The sequence below is a fragment of the Oncorhynchus kisutch genome, unplaced genomic scaffold (assembly GCF_002021735.2).
Source record: "Oncorhynchus kisutch isolate 150728-3 unplaced genomic scaffold, Okis_V2 Okis03b-Okis08b_hom, whole genome shotgun sequence".
Taxonomy (NCBI): Eukaryota; Metazoa; Chordata; class Actinopteri; order Salmoniformes; family Salmonidae; genus Oncorhynchus; species Oncorhynchus kisutch.
The window spans coordinates 899,234-916,182 of NW_022261980.1; the positions used below are offsets into that span (position 1 = coordinate 899,234).

At 42.5% G+C, this 16,949-nt stretch overlaps 2 protein-coding genes across 11 annotated transcripts in view; one reads left to right on the plus strand and one right to left on the minus strand.

The window, feature by feature from the left end:
• Window positions 1-7,970, plus strand: part of LOC109895312 (gliomedin-like) — a 10,217-nt gene extending 2,247 nt beyond the window's left edge. The window contains exons 4-11 of the mRNA XM_031812354.1: window positions 130-156; window positions 1,304-1,402; window positions 2,826-2,918; window positions 3,262-3,402; window positions 3,564-3,650; window positions 3,781-3,906; window positions 4,056-4,206; window positions 4,844-7,970. Of these exons, the coding sequence (XP_031668214.1) occupies window positions 130-156; window positions 1,304-1,402; window positions 2,826-2,918; window positions 3,262-3,402; window positions 3,564-3,650; window positions 3,781-3,906; window positions 4,056-4,206; window positions 4,844-5,309 (1,190 nt within the window). The 3' untranslated portion in view covers window positions 5,310-7,970. The remainder of the gene's footprint in view (window positions 1-129; window positions 157-1,303; window positions 1,403-2,825; window positions 2,919-3,261; window positions 3,403-3,563; window positions 3,651-3,780; window positions 3,907-4,055; window positions 4,207-4,843) is intronic.
• Window positions 6,909-16,949, minus strand: part of LOC109877903 (dmX-like protein 2) — a 104,190-nt gene continuing 94,149 nt past the window's right edge. For all 10 annotated transcript variants that reach the window (XM_031812345.1, XM_031812350.1, XM_031812347.1 and 7 more), the window contains 7 exons: window positions 16,227-16,287; window positions 13,973-14,100; window positions 13,511-13,588; window positions 12,617-12,708; window positions 12,467-12,519; window positions 9,561-9,778; window positions 6,909-9,310 (listed from right to left, as the gene is read on the minus strand). In XM_031812345.1, coding sequence (XP_031668205.1) covers window positions 9,101-9,310; window positions 9,561-9,778; window positions 12,467-12,519; window positions 12,617-12,708; window positions 13,511-13,588; window positions 13,973-14,100; window positions 16,227-16,287 — 840 coding nt within the window. In that variant the 3' untranslated portion in view covers window positions 6,909-9,100. The remainder of the gene's footprint in view (window positions 9,311-9,560; window positions 9,779-12,466; window positions 12,520-12,616; window positions 12,709-13,510; window positions 13,589-13,972; window positions 14,101-16,226; window positions 16,288-16,949) is intronic.

A 16,949-nucleotide genomic window follows, 5' to 3' on the forward strand; every position in this document is an offset into this window, starting at 1 on the left:
ATTCACACTCTTCTTTCCCTCGTGTAACTGAAGTGAATTCAAGTGGAGTTTCACACATTCTCCAACATGTTCTCACCAGTCAAGGTGCAGTGTGTTATCATCCCCTGATCTCTCTATGTTGTGTTGTAGGACCACCTGGACCTCCTGGACCCCCTGGTAAGTTGTCAACTGATTAAACACTTTAAAGATTCATACTGATCATCTTAGCCAATCCCTTTTTAGCCATGCCACAGCTTTTTGCTAGAGTTACCCATAAGCATATCCCAGTAACTTGGTGTAACCATGGCAAAATGACAGAAAACACACTGGACCCCCACATAATGTTAAGTATCCCAAGGACTCTTCCAGAGCATCTCTGGGATATTGCTTAAGATAGTGTATTTATTTAATGTTTTGCCCACGGATATGCATCTGTACTTCAGATATTACTCCTGCATGGTTGTAATGTGTTTGTATATGATAGGTCTGCCTGACCCTGTAAAGTACTGTGTTTGTATATGATAGGTCTGCCTGACCCTGTAAAGTACTGTGTTTGTATATGATAGGTCTGCCTGACCATGTAAAGTACTGTGTTTGTATATGATAGGTCTGCCTGACCCTGTAAAGTACTGTGTTTGTATATGATAGGTCTGCCTGACCATGTAAAGCACTGTGGTTGTAATGTATGTATGTCAGGGCTGCCTGACCATGTAAAGTAATGTGGTAGTAATGTGTTTGTATATGATAGGTCTGCCTGACCATGTAAAGTACTGTGTTTGTAATGTATTTATGATAGGTCTGCCTGACCATGTAAAGCACTGTGGTTGTAATGTATTTATGATAGGGCTGCCTGACCATGTAAAGTAATATGGTTGTAATGTATTTATGATAGGGCTGCCTGACCATGTAAAGTACTGTGGTTGTAATGTATTTATGATAGGGCTGCCTGACCATGTAAAGTACTGTGGTTGTAATGTATTTATGATAGGGCTGCCTGACCATGTAAAGTAATATGGTTGTAATGTATTTATGATAGGGCTGCCTGACCATGTAAAGTACTGTGGTTGTAATGTATTTATGATAGGGCTGCCTGACCATGTAAAGTACTGTGGTTGTAATGTATTTATGATAGGGCTGCCTGACCATGTAAAGTACTGTGGTTGTAATGTATTTATGATAGGGCTGCCTGACCATGTAAAGTAATATGGTTGTAATGTATTTATGATAGGGCTGCCTGACCATGTAAAGTACTGTGGTTGAAATGTATTTATGATAGGGCTGCCTGACCATGTAAAGTACTGTGGTTGTAATGTATGTATGGCAGGGCTACCTGGCCTGCATGGTCTGCCTGGGCACAATGGCACTGATGGCATCCCAGGACTAGATGGACTGCCTGGGGCTGATGGAAAACGAGGGAAGAGAGGTATGGAGTGAAATACCCTTTTACAGTAACAGAGAGAATCATTCTTACTCTCTATTTTCTGCCTCATTGTATCTCTCTGTCTATCATCTGATGTGTCCATTATGTATTGTTACCTGGGGCTCTGTCTGGTTCTGTGACTGAAAAGAGAGAGATAATAGAACATAGAAAGGGTAGAGCAGATCTCCTCAGGGTCAATAACATGCACCCTAACACACACAGCCTCAGACACACACACACACACACACACACACACACACACACACACACACACACACACACACACACACACACACACACACACACACACACACACACACACACACACACACACACATAGTGTAGAAACACACACACACACACACACACACATAGTGTAGAAACACACACACACACACACACACACACACACACACACACACACACACACACACACACACACACACACACACACACACACACACACACACAGCCTCAGACACACACACACACACACACACACACACACACACACACACACACACACACACACACACACACACACACACACACACACACACACACACACACACACACACACACACACATAGTGTAGAAACACACACACAACCACAGAGACACACACACATATATTCAGACACACACATGCACACACTTACACACCTACACTTGCATGCAATAACCCCACAGTGCACCCAGATACACACATAAGATACACACAGATCTCCACATACATAATTTCTTTCAACTTATTTCCAACTGTCATTGGACAGCCATTCAGATCTATGAGATATGTGGTGTCACAATGCTGAATCATGTTTTCCACTGTGGTGGAAACACCATAGAACCGGAAACGGAGGAAGAAAGGAAACTGCTCTTCTGTCCCACAGTAGACTAATGTCATTCATGACTCTGTGGTTTTGGGCTGCTCTTGAATGGGCTGTAAACCTCATTCTCTCATCAGCCCACTGGTGCGTTCCTCAGGAGGGAAGGACATGATTCACACCCTATTTCCTATATAGTGCACTATTTTTGACCAGAGCCCTATGGGCCCTGCTCAAAAGTAGGGCACTAAATAGACAATATTTTAGCAGCCCAGGAGAAGTGAATGGAATGGTTCATGGTTTACTGGAATGGCTTTGACTTGACGAATCCTTGGAATTTCCAGACTGAAGCGAATATTTAGTAGACCCATGTCTAGTTCACATTGTGGAAACTCTTTTCTTAACAGTAGCTCAGATATAAGAACCCACGTCTCGCTCATTACACAAGCTTGACTCATTTCATTGTGGTCTTTGAGAATCTTATGAAGCTAGGGTTTATTTTTGGATCAGGCCTTTATGAATTCCTGTTCCATTCCATGTCTCAAGTTAGGGTTTGTAAATCACCTGCACATATGAAAAACGATAACCGTGTTCCTTCACAGGTGAGAAAGGTGAGCCAGGGGAGAAAGGAGACAGAGGAGACCCTGGACCCGCAGGAGAAAATACACAATCGTCCAACGATGTCATCTTGGAGGGTAAGAACGGGCAGAAATGACAATGTCCACTGTCTATATTAGATACCTCACAATTACAACATCACTATGACTCCTAAAGTACATGATGAGACTTGCTGTACCGTCACAATTGTACACTCAAATGGTTCAGCACATACCTTTATTGCAAAATCTTAACAGATCTTCATTAGAACTGCAAATTAATGTGGTCTTAGCACAACACTTAAGGTACCTGTATGTGTTGCAACATTAGTGTGGGCAAGCCCTATCCAGTTTCATGACCAGTCGATCCAGTTTATGCCTGGACAGCTCTACTTGAAATACAACGTGATTGTGAAAATCCTTTTCTTTCGGGTCTGTCTAGGCCCCCCAGGTCCGGCTGGTCCTCCTGGTACTCCAGGCCCCATTGGCCCTCCTGGACCTCCTGGCCCACAAGGACCCCAGGGGCCCCCCAGAAACAGGAGTCACCGGGCCAATCTTCCCATCCACGCTGCCCAGACCCTGGGTGGGTAACTACCCTGCACACCGCTACTTATCCTACCCAACTCCTGTATCTACCCCCCCCCCCCAGCCTGTTGCTATCTATACTACAGTTCCTCTACCCACCACCAACTCTCCTACTGATTCTAACATCATCACTTATTTTATTATCATTGACTATTTCAGATCCATCACATGCTGTACCAAACGATGGGACTCTGTCTGCCAAAGAGGCTGGGAAGTTACAAGAGATACCACTAAATAAGAAAAATGGTACAATGACATGCACGACTTGAAGAATTTGTTTAAAAACCCTCAGACAAAATCTTAATATGACTGAATATGCAAACCAATCAATCTATCAATCAATTAAACAATAAATGTTTTATCTTCTGTCCCCCAGAGTGCATCATCAAGTCACTGATCAACCCCCGTAACATATCTAAGATGGAGAGTACGTTCGGAACGTGGATGGAAGACACGGCTGTGCTGAACGACAAACGCATCTGGGTGGCCGAACATTTCTCTGGTACCTCCCAAACTCACACAACAGCCAATCAAATGTCTTTAGCATTTCTCTGGTACCAGCCAAACGCAGGCAACAGCCAATCACATTATCTTTAGCACTTCTCTGGTACCTCCTACACACTCACACAACAACCAATCCTATGTCTCCAGGTCGCACGGTGAAGGAGTATAAGAGCATCGCCTCATTCCAGAATGCCACCAGTGAGGTCATTGATGGCAGGAAGTTCTACCAGGGGTGTGGCCATGCCGTTCATAACGGATCCTTCTACTATCACATCGCTGGAACCACCAACCTGGCCAGGTAAAGAACCATAGTTTGGCAACTCCAACCTGGCCAGGTAAAGAACCATAGTTTGGCACCTCCAACCTGGCCAGGTAAAGAACCATAGTCTGGCACCTCCAACCTGGCCAGGTAAAGAACCATTGTTTGGCAACTCCAACCTGGCCAGGTAAAGAACCATAGTTTGGCACCTCCAACCTGGCCAGGTAAAGAACCATAGTTTGGCACCTCCAACCTGGCCAGGTAAAGAACCATAGTTTGGCACCTCCAACCTGGCCAGGTAAAGAACCATAGTTTGGCACCTCCAACCTGGCCAGGTAAAGAACCATAGTTTGGCACCTCCAACCTTGCCAGGTAAAGAATGGTTGGTAGTTACCCTGCTTGAATCCAACTGATCCCTTAGCTCCTACCGCACTAGATATTTGTCTGATAACAATGGATAGTTGTCAGAGGGAAATTAAGGTGAAGCTTTTTGGCCTTGTGCAATTTAAGTCTTGAAAAAAAATATTCTGTCTTTGTGATGTCACTGGCTGTGTATGATCCTGAGACTTATTTTCTTCTGCTGGTGTGGCATTGTGGTGCACAGTTCCTAAGGAAAGCAAAGTTAAAGGTAGAAATGTACATAGTTTATTTCTTACACCCTCCATTCATCCCCCAGGTTCGACCTGCAGTCCAAGCGTCTCCACACCCTGGCCATCGACAATGCTCTGTACCACAACCTGTCCTACCTTCTCTACAACTCCAAGACCTACTTCAAGCTGGCGGCGGATGAGAACGGCCTGTGGCTCATCTTTGCCTCCAGTCTGGACGACAGCATTATGGTGGCCCAGCTGGACCTGAAGAGCTTCTCTGTCACATCGTACATCAACACCACCTACCCCAGGACCAAGGCCGGCAACGCCTTCGTGGCCTGTGGCGTACTCTACGTCACCGACACCAAGGACACCCGTGTGACCTTCGCCTTCGACCTCCTGAAGGGGAAACCGGTCAACGTGACCTTTGAACTGAGGTCCCCTGGCGGGGTGCTGGCCATGCTGTCCTATAGCCCCAATAACAGACACCTGTATGTGTGGGATCAGAGCTACGTGAAGCTGTATGTGGTGCACTTCATCTCTGATGACTGAGACAGTGTTTTGACAGTATTCTGAGGGTGTTTTGACAGTATTCAGATGGTATTTTAATGGTATTCTGATTAAAGATGGCCAGCTTTTTAAATTGCTTAATTAAAGATGAACAGCAATCGTGAATATTATGGCTATTTTTTATTTATAATATGTACGTGTTGTCTTTAGTTTTATGCCATCTCAACAAGGACTCTTTTCCAATGGCCTTTTGGGACTGCTGGCTGGGATAAAAAACCTTTATGTGAGTGCTGTTCAAATATTTGTTTCAATTGGATTACAGCTTCCAAAGATGCACATACTGTACCTTTTCCAATGTAGAGTTGAACTGAATAAGGGCTTATCAGAGTAGGAAGTAGATCATTATAATAGAATTGTTATAGTCTATATTGTATTGTGGCGATGGTTTAAACAGTAAAATAATTGCTGTACTGTTTTCCATGTTTTTCCATTTGAGATCGTGGAATTCTCTTTTTGTAAGGATACTTATTAACCACTTGACTTGTTATATTGTTTTTATGTCTCTCACTTGTATATTATATTTATTTGGTAAATGTAACTCTTTAAGGTCTACCCTGAAAACATGGCTTTTTGTGGAGATAATACTATTTATAGCTGTAAAGTCCTTACTAGACTTTCCCTGTGACTGCATGACAAAATATGTATCAGAAATGTGTTTCCATATTTACTTGGATCCTACCATGACCAGCATCCCTTGGAGAGCAAAATGTTTTAAAAAGACCTATATTGGAAATCTGTACATATGTTTATTCCCGACAATGATATTTGCTGCTGCGTGGTCTCTACTGATTATCATGTCTAGAGAGAGAAATACAGAAACCTGATGAAATAAAAATGATTTATTCAACTTACAAAGGTAGAACTTTGACCACGGTAGGACAGCCTGCTCTATATTCCTGTCTCTCTCTGGACTCTCTCTAGTCATAGCCTCCCCATACTGAGCTTTAGATAGATATATACTGTAGATACCTGAACAACACTTTACTTAAAGCACCTTTTTATGAAGTGTTAATATCTTATATAGACATGAATATCCCTTATAGATGTTATAGAGCATTATGAAGTGTTAATATCTTATATAGATATGAATATCCCTTATAGATGTTATAGAGCATTATGAAGTGTTAATATCTTATATAGATATGAATATCCCTTATAGATGTTATAGAGCATTATGAAGTGTTAATATCTTATATAGACATGAATATCCCTTATAGATGTTATAGAGCATTATGAAGTGTTAATATCTTATATAGACATGAATATCCCTTATAGATGTTATAGAGCATTATGAAGTGTTAATATCTTATATAGACATGAATATCCCTTATAGATGTTATAGAGCATTATGAAGCATGTACCATAAAGCAAAACAAGGCTCGGTACCTTTTTGTAAGGTGCCTAGCGTGTTATTGCTTCACTGTGATGTTTTTAATGATCCTCTATGACTGCATCTATAAGGTGACCTATGAATGTTTATAAGGCATTATAAGGCTTCATAAGTACTAACATTACACAGGACAGACGAAAGAAGGTAGAATATGTAAACAGATGTCAGAGATCAGACGTGGTACCCAGATGGAGGGAAGGAAACACAAATCTGTTTAATAATAATACGTATAGTAATAAAAACAATACAAACATTTAACAAAAGATACAACTAATCCAGCCGGTATGATACAAAACAAAAAATTAAGTAAAACGCTTTCATGTTTGTACAAGCTGCTGTGGTATTTCATATATTTATATATTAAAACTATTTAACTTTTTACTACTAGGCCAAATACAGCCAGACATTCATTTGTATATAACAGTAGGTAATTTGTTCTTCACATAGCCTATTCGTTTTCAAATAAACTTTTAGTGTCCCCAGATTTGAGTGCAAATATCTATTCAATAAGGTTTGTAAAAACAATACAGTACAGTAGTATCACCAAACACAAACCTATGCCATGTTGCACTATGTCCCAGTAAAATACAGTATTAACCCCTTACATTCCTAACGTAAAAGGCAAAAAGTCCAACACAAATAACAACAGCCTGCAAAGAAACAACCAACCAACCCACCAACCAAAAGCAAATAGGTAAATAGTTCAACAACAAAAAAGAAAATGTTTGTGCAAAAACAGACCCATACAGAACATAACAGACCCATACAGAACATAACAGACCCATACAGAACATAACAGAACATAACAGACCCATACAGAACATAACAGAACATAACAGACCCATACAGAACATAACAGACCCATACAGAACATAACAGACCCATTCAGAACATAAGACCCATACAGAACATAACAGACCCATACAGAACATAACAGACGCATACAGAACATAACAGACGCATACAGAACATAACAGACGCATACAGAACATAACAGACGCATACAGAACATAACAGACGCATACAGAACATAACAGACCCATACAGAACATAACAGACCCATACAGAACATAACAGACCCATACAGAACATAACAGACGCATACAGAACATAACAGACCCATACAGAACATAACAGAACATAACAGACCCATACAGAACATAACAGACCCATACAGAACATAACAGACCCATACAGAACATAACAGACCACATGTGTTTCTTTCTTCTCGGGGGGGGGGGTATTCAGTGGAACAGACAGATGAGACATATAGACTACACACAGTCACAGGATCAAAACACACCATCTTCCAAACACAAGGTTCTAGCAGTGAGGCCGCTGCTGCCGCACAAACAGGCTTTTGACGGCAGGCGGGCGGCAGATACACAGAGGTGTGATCACATAGCTGCTAGGCTCAATCAATCCATAGATCAATCGATGGAGTAGGCTAGCGAGTCACTGGGCAGCCAGTGTTATGGGATGGGGTCACTATGGGGATAGTGTGCCATTAAACGTTGTCATTAACAGTGAGATTAGCCAGGGGATGAAGAGGATGAAACCATTTCAACAAAATGCAGATCAACAACTTCAGAGTCACACCAGACCACTGACTGACTGACTAAAGGAACCACAGTGCTGGTTAATGTAGATGCTAAGAGAGTTTTTCAGCTTATGGGCACAAAATGACAACAGATACACACTTTAGAAGAGTTTGAGCACTTGTACAGAGCACTATCATATCAATAAACCATGTGATTGCACCGCTTAAAACGAGAACAGGAAGTCATGCATAGCTTTCATATGGACTGACACACTCGTAAACGTCCAGCAGCCGCTTTTAAAATGATAGGAAATGTAACTGTTAAAATCCAGTATGGAACCTGTTGCTTTACGTTTTAATACACGCTTTTAGGCTTCGGGAAAGACAAAGATATTCACAGCTCAATTTAACTTTTCTGATAGGATTTCCGCTAGGTAAAGTCATACCGTACACTCTCTGTTGCTCTCTCAAAGCTGCTGAAACCTTGGTCATCTCTCAACCTTTCACCTCTACGTCACACATATCATTAGAGCCCTCTCAACTAGCCTATCCAGCAGTGTAATATACTTAGTGATCTATCTGTAAACCTTTACCCCGATCTCTCTTCGTCTCTCTCACACAAGTCTAGGCTCTCTACTCAATGTTATACTAGTGAAAGAAAGTTTGGTTAATCTTTCAACCTTACTCCTTCCTATCCACCGCCATTTAGACATACCACTTCCAGGTATTTACGTTTCTACAAGATGTTGAATATTCCAGTGAAAGTTTGGTTATAGTTTCAACGTTCAACCACTAACCAATCAGATGACCTCTCTACAGACAGTACAGGAAGTGGTTTGGGGTCTACAGAATGTCGAAGATGCTAGAGGGGATGTTGTATCGGTCGGGTAGAACCCTCATCTTGAGGGTTCCGTCGGCGCCGCAGGTGAATATGCGGTTGCCGGGGCGGGTCTCCACCTGCATGACGCCTGCTCCGATGTTCCGGAAGATGGACTGCTTGGCATGCTCTGTGCTAAACGAGTGCATGAGGCCATGGCCTGCCAGCTTCCACACCTGGAGGAGAAGGAGAGGGGGAGTGAAAGAGAGAGGTAAGGAGAAAGACAATGAGCAATACATTCATGGAATTACATGATGTCTTTCACAGGTCAATCCTGTGACTTACATACATTTTTACACACATTTGGTCATTGAAATCCAGCTGGAGAGCACAGATTAATGGTTGACAGGGTTGGGAACCATTCCATTTCGATTTAGGAAGATTCTTATTCCATTTTCCTCATTACAAAGTAATAAGGAAAATCACCTTCATGTTCCCCTCAGCCGAGCCGGTTACGAAGAAGTCTTCGGAGGTGTCGAGCGCCAGGGCTTTGACGGCTGAGTCGTGGGCCTGGAAGGTGTGTAGCAGCTGTCTCTGTCGGATGTCAAACACACACACAAAGCCCTTCCTGCCTCCCGAGATCAGCAGCTGCTGCTTGGGAGCGTACTGCAACACCGTGGCACCGTTCTCATGGCACGGGAAGGCTGGAGAGACAGATCACAACACTAATACAGGGGACAGTGGGGTAAGTTGAACCAAACGGTATGTTGAGCCAGCACTTGTTTCTAGGAAACCATAAAAAAAATGTAGAATTTGACCAAACATTTAGGAAGAGGACATCATTTCATGGAGTCTGTGAAAAAGTGGTAAGCAAGGTTAAAAAAAGCGGATTTTCACTAAGTCAAATGAATGAATTGTGTTAGAGGTTTCATGATGCTTGTATCTAAACTAACTAATTTAAAGATTGTTCTATGCATCAGTTGGGCTCTGTATAAGCTTCAATATGAGGATCTAAACCTAGCATGAAAGTGCATCCTTGTATCTGTGTGGGGTAATATAGTAAAATGTTTGCCTTGGGGTAATATGAGGGAATGGGATAAGTTGAGCCAACGGTTGAGCCAATGGCAAGTTGAGCAACATAAAGTGTTTTATTTCCAGGTGTAGGGCGAGGTAGTATCGCTGGGATATTAGGAAACACCAGGGCTTATGTTAAATGTGTTCAAACCAGTACAATGTTGGAGATGTTAATCCGGGTTTACAGATGCTTAAAATGATTCAAAAACAAACAAGCCATTGTTATGAATTGTGATCGGGAAATAAAGACAGACATAGTTTAAAAAGGTACAGAAATGTGTAGGCAGCTCAACTTACCCCGTTCCTATGCTCAACTTACCCCGTTCCTATGCTCAACTTACCCCGTTCCTATGCTCAACTTACCCCGTTCCTATGCTCAACTTACCCCGTTCCTATGCTCAACTTACGCTGTTCCTATGCTCAACTTACCCTGTTCCTATGCTCAACTTACCCTGTTCCTATGCTCAACTTACCCTGTTCCTATGCTCAACTTACCCTGTTCCTATGCTCAACTTACCCTGTTCCTATGCTCAACTTACCCCGTTCCTCTGTTCCTATGCTCAACTTACCCCGTTCCTCTGTTCCTATGCTCAACTTACCCCGTTCCTCTGTTCCTATGCTCAACTTACCCCGTTCCTCTGTTCCTATGCTCAACTTACCCTGTTCCTCTGTTCCTATGCTCAACTTACCCTGTTCCTCTGTTCCTATGCTCAACTTACCCTGTTCCTCTGTTCCTATGCTCAACTTACCCTGTTCCTATGCTCAACTTACCCTGTTCCTCTGTTCCTATGCTCAACTTACCCCGTTCCTCTGTTCCTATGCTCAACTTACCCTGTTCCTATGCTCAACTTACCCTGTTCCTATGCTCAACTTACCCTGTTCCTCTGTTCCTATGCTCAGCTTACCCTGTTCCTCTGTTCCTATGCTCAACTTACCCCGTTCCTCTGTTCCTATGCTCAACTTACCCTGTTCCTATGCTCAACTTACCCTGTTCCTCTGTTCCTATGCTCAACTTACCCTGTTCCTCTGTTCCTATGCTCAACTTACCCTGTTCCTATGCCCAACGTACCCTGGAAGAGTAGCTGCTGCCTTGGCAGGAAATAATGGACTCCAGGAAGAGTAGCTGCTGCCTTGGCAGGAAATAATGGACTCCAGGAAGAGTAGCTGCTGCCTTGGCAGGAAATAATGGACTCCAGGAAGAGTAGCTGCTGCCTTGGCAGGAAATAATGGACTCCAGGAAGAGTAGCTGCTGCCTTGGCAGGAAATAATGGACTCCAGGAAGAGTAGCTGCTGCCTTGGCAGGAAATAATGGACTCCAGGAAGAGTAGCTGCTGCCTTGGCAGGAAATAATGGACTCCAGGAAGAGTAGCTGCTGTCTTGGCAGGAAATAATGGACCCCAGTAAGAGTAGCTGCTGTCTTGGCAGGAACTAATGGACCCCAGGAAGAGTAGCTGCTGTCTTGGCAGGAACTAATGGACCACAGGAAGAGAAGCTGCTGACTTAGCAGGAACTAAATGGACCACAGGAAGAGAAGCTGCTGACTTAGCAGGAACTAATGGACCCCAGGAAGAGTAGCTGCTGTCTTGGCAGGAACTAATGGACCCCAGGAAGAGTAGCTGCCGTCTTGGCAGGAACTAATGGACCCCAGGAAGAGTAGCTGCTGTCTTGGCAGGAACTAATGGGGATCCTTAATAAATACAAATACAAACATCCAGTTCTGGTTGCCTATTTATAAATTATTTATAAAATCATTATTTATTGAAGTTCTTGTCTCTCGTTATCATTGAACCTCTGCTAGCTATATTCTTCACCTCTGGCCTAAGAACAGCCCTTAGTCTGGAGTTATCATTGAACCTCTGCTAGCTACATTCTTCACCTCTGGCCTAAGAACAGCCCTTAGTCTGGAGTTATCATTGAACCTCTGCTAGCTACATTCTTCACCTCTGGCCTAACAGCCCTTAGTCTGGAGTTATCATTGAACCTCTGCTGGCTACATTCTTCACCTCTGGCCTAAGAACAGCCCTTAGTCTGGAGTTATCACACAATACTCCCAGAGTTCTCATGCCTTATTGCTTAAATATCTTTGTTAAAAAGAAGTCTATATTTCCCTTGACGGAGTGATGCTGAATGTAGAAAATGTCCTAACTTACCCCACTCTCCTCTACTTTGCTTGATCAAGTCAAAATTTGATCTGTCACCTAATCTTTCATGTAATGGAGACACAATTGTGGCATCTAACTAGTTCATTTGACTGGTTTTATGCTGTGGTAACTTTGCATGTTAATTTCTGGTGGACTGAAATGACAACTAAATCTTACCATGTACCATGGCGTTACTAGGTGAAATAAGAGTGTCCCACAGGCAGACATTTCTGGAGGACAAAAGGAGAAAAGAGTTTCAGTCATTGGAGTTACTGTTATGACAGTATTGAGACTGGTGTAGTTTTGATATGTAATGTTGATACTGACCTGCTGTCGTTGGACTGTCCTGCCGTTGCGATGAGACTGGAGGAAGTGATGAAGGCAAAATCACCACAGGTCTTAGAGTGGCACTGCCAACTCTACAGAGAGACAGAGAGAGAGAGAGGGAAAGAGACAGAGACCGAGAGAGAGACAGAGAGAGAGAGGGAAAGAGACAGAGACCGAGAATGAGAGAGAGAGAGGGAACGAGACAGAGACCGAGAGAGACAGAGAGAGAGGGGGAAACCGAGAGTGAGACAGAGAGAGAGAGAGAGAGAGAGAGAGAGAGAGAGAGAGAGAGAGAGAGAGAGAGAGGCAAAGAGACAGAAACCGAGAGTGAGACAGAGAGAGAGAGAGAGGGAAAGAGAGAGGGAAAGCGATAGAGACAGAGAGAGAGAGGGAAAGAGAGAGGGAAAGCGATAGAGACAGAGAGAGAGAGGGAAAGAGAGAGGGAAAGCGATAGAGACAGAGAGAGAGAGGGAAAGAGACAGAGACCGAGAGGGAGATCGAGAGAGGGAGATCGAGAGAGGGAGATCGAGAGAGGGAGATCGAGAGAGAGAGGGAGATCGAGAGAGAGACAGGGAGAGCGAAAGAGAGAGAGAGAGCGAGACAGAGAGAGGGGGGAGAGAGCGAGACAGAGAGAGGGGGGGAAGAAAGAACAGAGAGGGGGATAGAAAGAAAAGAGGGGGAGTCAGACCGAGTGAGAGAGGACTGGAGATAGAAGACTGTGTTAGCCTCAGCCAAGCAGACAGAGGAAATCAATCACTCCCAATCGCTCTATCACTCACACACACCCACTCTCTCACTCTCCCACCCTCTGTAAAACCCCCATCCCTAATCTTTCAAGCACTAGTGTGTGTGTGCGTGTGTGTGCGCGCGCGCACACACACGTGTGTTACGTACCACGTAGGGCTTGGGGTTGGAGGAGGTCTGGTTGACCTGCCACAGACTGAGGAAGCCTTCTCCATCTGATACACCACACTGGAGAGACAGACAGAGACAGAGAGATGGCGAGAGACAGAGAGAGACAGAGATAGCGAGAGAGAGAGACAGAGATAGCGAGAGAGACAGAGAGACAGAGACACAGAGAGACAGAGAGAGAGACAGAGAGAGAGGTGGAGAGACAGAGAGAGAGACAGAGAGAGAGGTGGAGAGACAGAGAGATAGCGAGAGACAGACAGAGAGAGAGACAGAGAAAGACAGAGCGAGATAGACAGAGAGAGGCAGGAAGAGAGAGACAGACAGACACAGAGAGAGACAGACAGATAGAAACAGACAGACCAACACAGAGAGATCAGCACAATCATAATACTGAGGTTGAAAAATGGTATTGTTGTCTGTGTGTGTGTGTGTCTGTGTGTGGACCTTGTTTCCCTGTGAGTTGAAGTAGAGGCGTGTGACTCTGGCATTGCCTGCCTGTCTGAAGCAGATGAGTTGCTGTGGCCTGTTCCACTCAAACATACGGACACTGCCGTCCTGAGCCCCAGTCATATCTAATACACAGACACAGAAACATTAGGAGAATGTTTGGAATTCCCCTGTTTGAAGGAACAGACCCGTCATTCAAACAGTGTTGTGTACAGGCCGTCAGTATGCTGTATAGTATACATACTGTATATAACCTAGTAGTGGTATACTGTATATAACCTAGTAGTGGTATACTGTATATAACCTAGTAGTGGCATACTGTATATAACCTAGTAGTGGCATACTGTATATAACCTAGTAGTGGCATACTGTATATAACCTAGTAGTGGCATACTGTATATATCCTAGTAGTGGCATACTGTATATATCCTAGTAGTGGCATACTGTATATAACCTAGTAGTGGCATACTGTATATAACCTAGTAGTGGCATTCTGTATATAACCTAGTAGTGGCATACTGTATATAACCTAGTAGTGGCATATTGTATATAACCTAGTAGTGGCATACTGTATATAACCTAGTAGTGGCATACTGTATATAACCTAGTAGTGGCATACTGTATATAACCTAGTAGTGGCATACTGTATATAACCTAGTAGTGGCATACTGTATATAACCTAGTAGTGGCATACTGTATATAACCTAGTAGTGGCATACTGTATATAACCTAGTAGTGGTATACTGTATATAACCTAGTAGTGGTATACTGTATATAACCAAGTAGTGGCATACTGTATATAACCAAGTAGTGGCATACTGTATATAACCTAGTAGTGGCATACTGTATATAACCTAGTAGTGGCATACTGTATATAACCTAGTAGTGGTATACTGTATATAACCTAGTAGTGGTATACTGTATATAACCAAGTAGTGGCATACTGTATATAACCTAGTAGTGGCATACTGTATATAACCTAGTAGTGGCATACTGTATATAACCTAGTAGTGGTATACTGTATATAACCTAGTAGTGGCATACTGTATATAACCTAGTAGTGGCATACTGTATATAACCTAGTAGTGGCATACTGTATATAACCTAGTAGTGGTATACTGTATATAACCTAGTAGTGGCATACTGTATATAACCTAGTAGTGGCATATTGTGTATATAACCTAGTAGTGGCATACTGTGTATATAACCTAGTAGTGGTATACTGTATATAACCTAGTAGTGGTATACTGTATATAACCTAGTAGTGGCATACTGTATATAACCAAGTAGTGGCATACTGTATATAACCTAGTAGTGGTATACTGTATATAACCAAGTAGTGGCATACTGTATATAACCAAGTAGTGGCATACTGTATATAACCTAGTAGTGGCATACTGTATATAACCTAGTAGTGGCATACTGTATATAACCTAGTAGTGGTATACTGTATATAACCAAGTAGTGGTATACTGTATATAACCAAGTAGTGGCATACTGTATATAACCTAGTAGTGGCATACTGTATATAACCTAGTAGTGGTATACTGTATATAACCTAGTAGTGGTATACTGTATATAACCAAGTAGTGGCATACTGTATATAACCTAGTAGTGGTATACTGTATATAACCTAGTAGTGGTATACTGTATATAACCTAGTAGTGGTATACTGTATATATCCTAGTAGTGGTATACTGTATATAACCTAGTAGTGGTATACTGTATGTAACCTAGTAGTGGTATACTGTATATAACCTAGTAGTGGTATACTGTATATATCCTAGTAGTGGTATACTGTATATAACCTAGTAGTGGTATACTGTATATAACCTAGTAGTGGCATACTGTATATAACCTAGTAGTGGTATACTGTATATAACCTAGTAGTGGTATACTGTATATAACCTAGTAGTGGTATACTGTATATAACCTAGTAGTGGTATACTGTATATATCCTAGTAGTGGTATACTGTATATAACCTAGTAGTGGCATACTGTATATAACCTAGTAGTGGTATACTGTATATAACCTAGTAGTGGTATACTGTATATAACCTAGTAGTGGTATACTGTATATAACCTAGTAGTGGTATACTGTATATAACCTAGTAGTGGTATACTGTATATAACCTAGTAGTGGTATACTGTATATAACCTAGTAGTGGTATACTGTATATAACCTAGTAGTGGCATACTGTATATAACCTAGTAGTGGTATATGGTACTGTATACATTAGATGATACCTACAGTACTGGAATATGGGGTGGGAGGTCATTCTCTTCACATTGTTCAGGTTCCTCTTCATAATCTGAAAAACAACATTCAAATAACTTAATACATCAAACGTCATTTGAAACCTCAGTCTTTAAGAAATTCAGTCAAATTCAGTGATGCCCTACACTACGGACTTCAGTACTCAACTAGGACATTTCTTTGAACTGAAACAGCTCTGATGAAGGCCAACATGCCGATACGTCAGCTTCATCACCTGTAGTGATACTGGCCAGAGCAGTGTGCAGGTCTTTCTTTTAGTTCATTAAAACTACTCTACAACCTTTCACTCTAAAGGGGATTCATCATCTGAACTGGGACCTATTTTACACATACAGTCTGGCCTTACCAAGACTCACCACCTAGAATAGGACATATTTATACTTCTGGTACAAGGTACTCCATATTGACTGTAGCATGATGAATTATCACTTGAATGGGGACATATTTGAGAAGTGGTGATGCGGTGACGCAGGCCTGTACCTTGGGCAGCCGAGGAGACGCTGTGAGAGCTGGGTATCTGTGTGTTGATACTCTCCCATCTCTCTCATACAAACACACACACTGCCTATCTCTGGTAACATAGACTCATCTACCAGCCTGTTTAGTCCTCAACTCTCTGTCTGTTTGGCATGAGATAGATAAAGCAGTGTCCATATTCACTGGACTGACTAGGTCCAGCTAGCGGGCCTCAGTTCA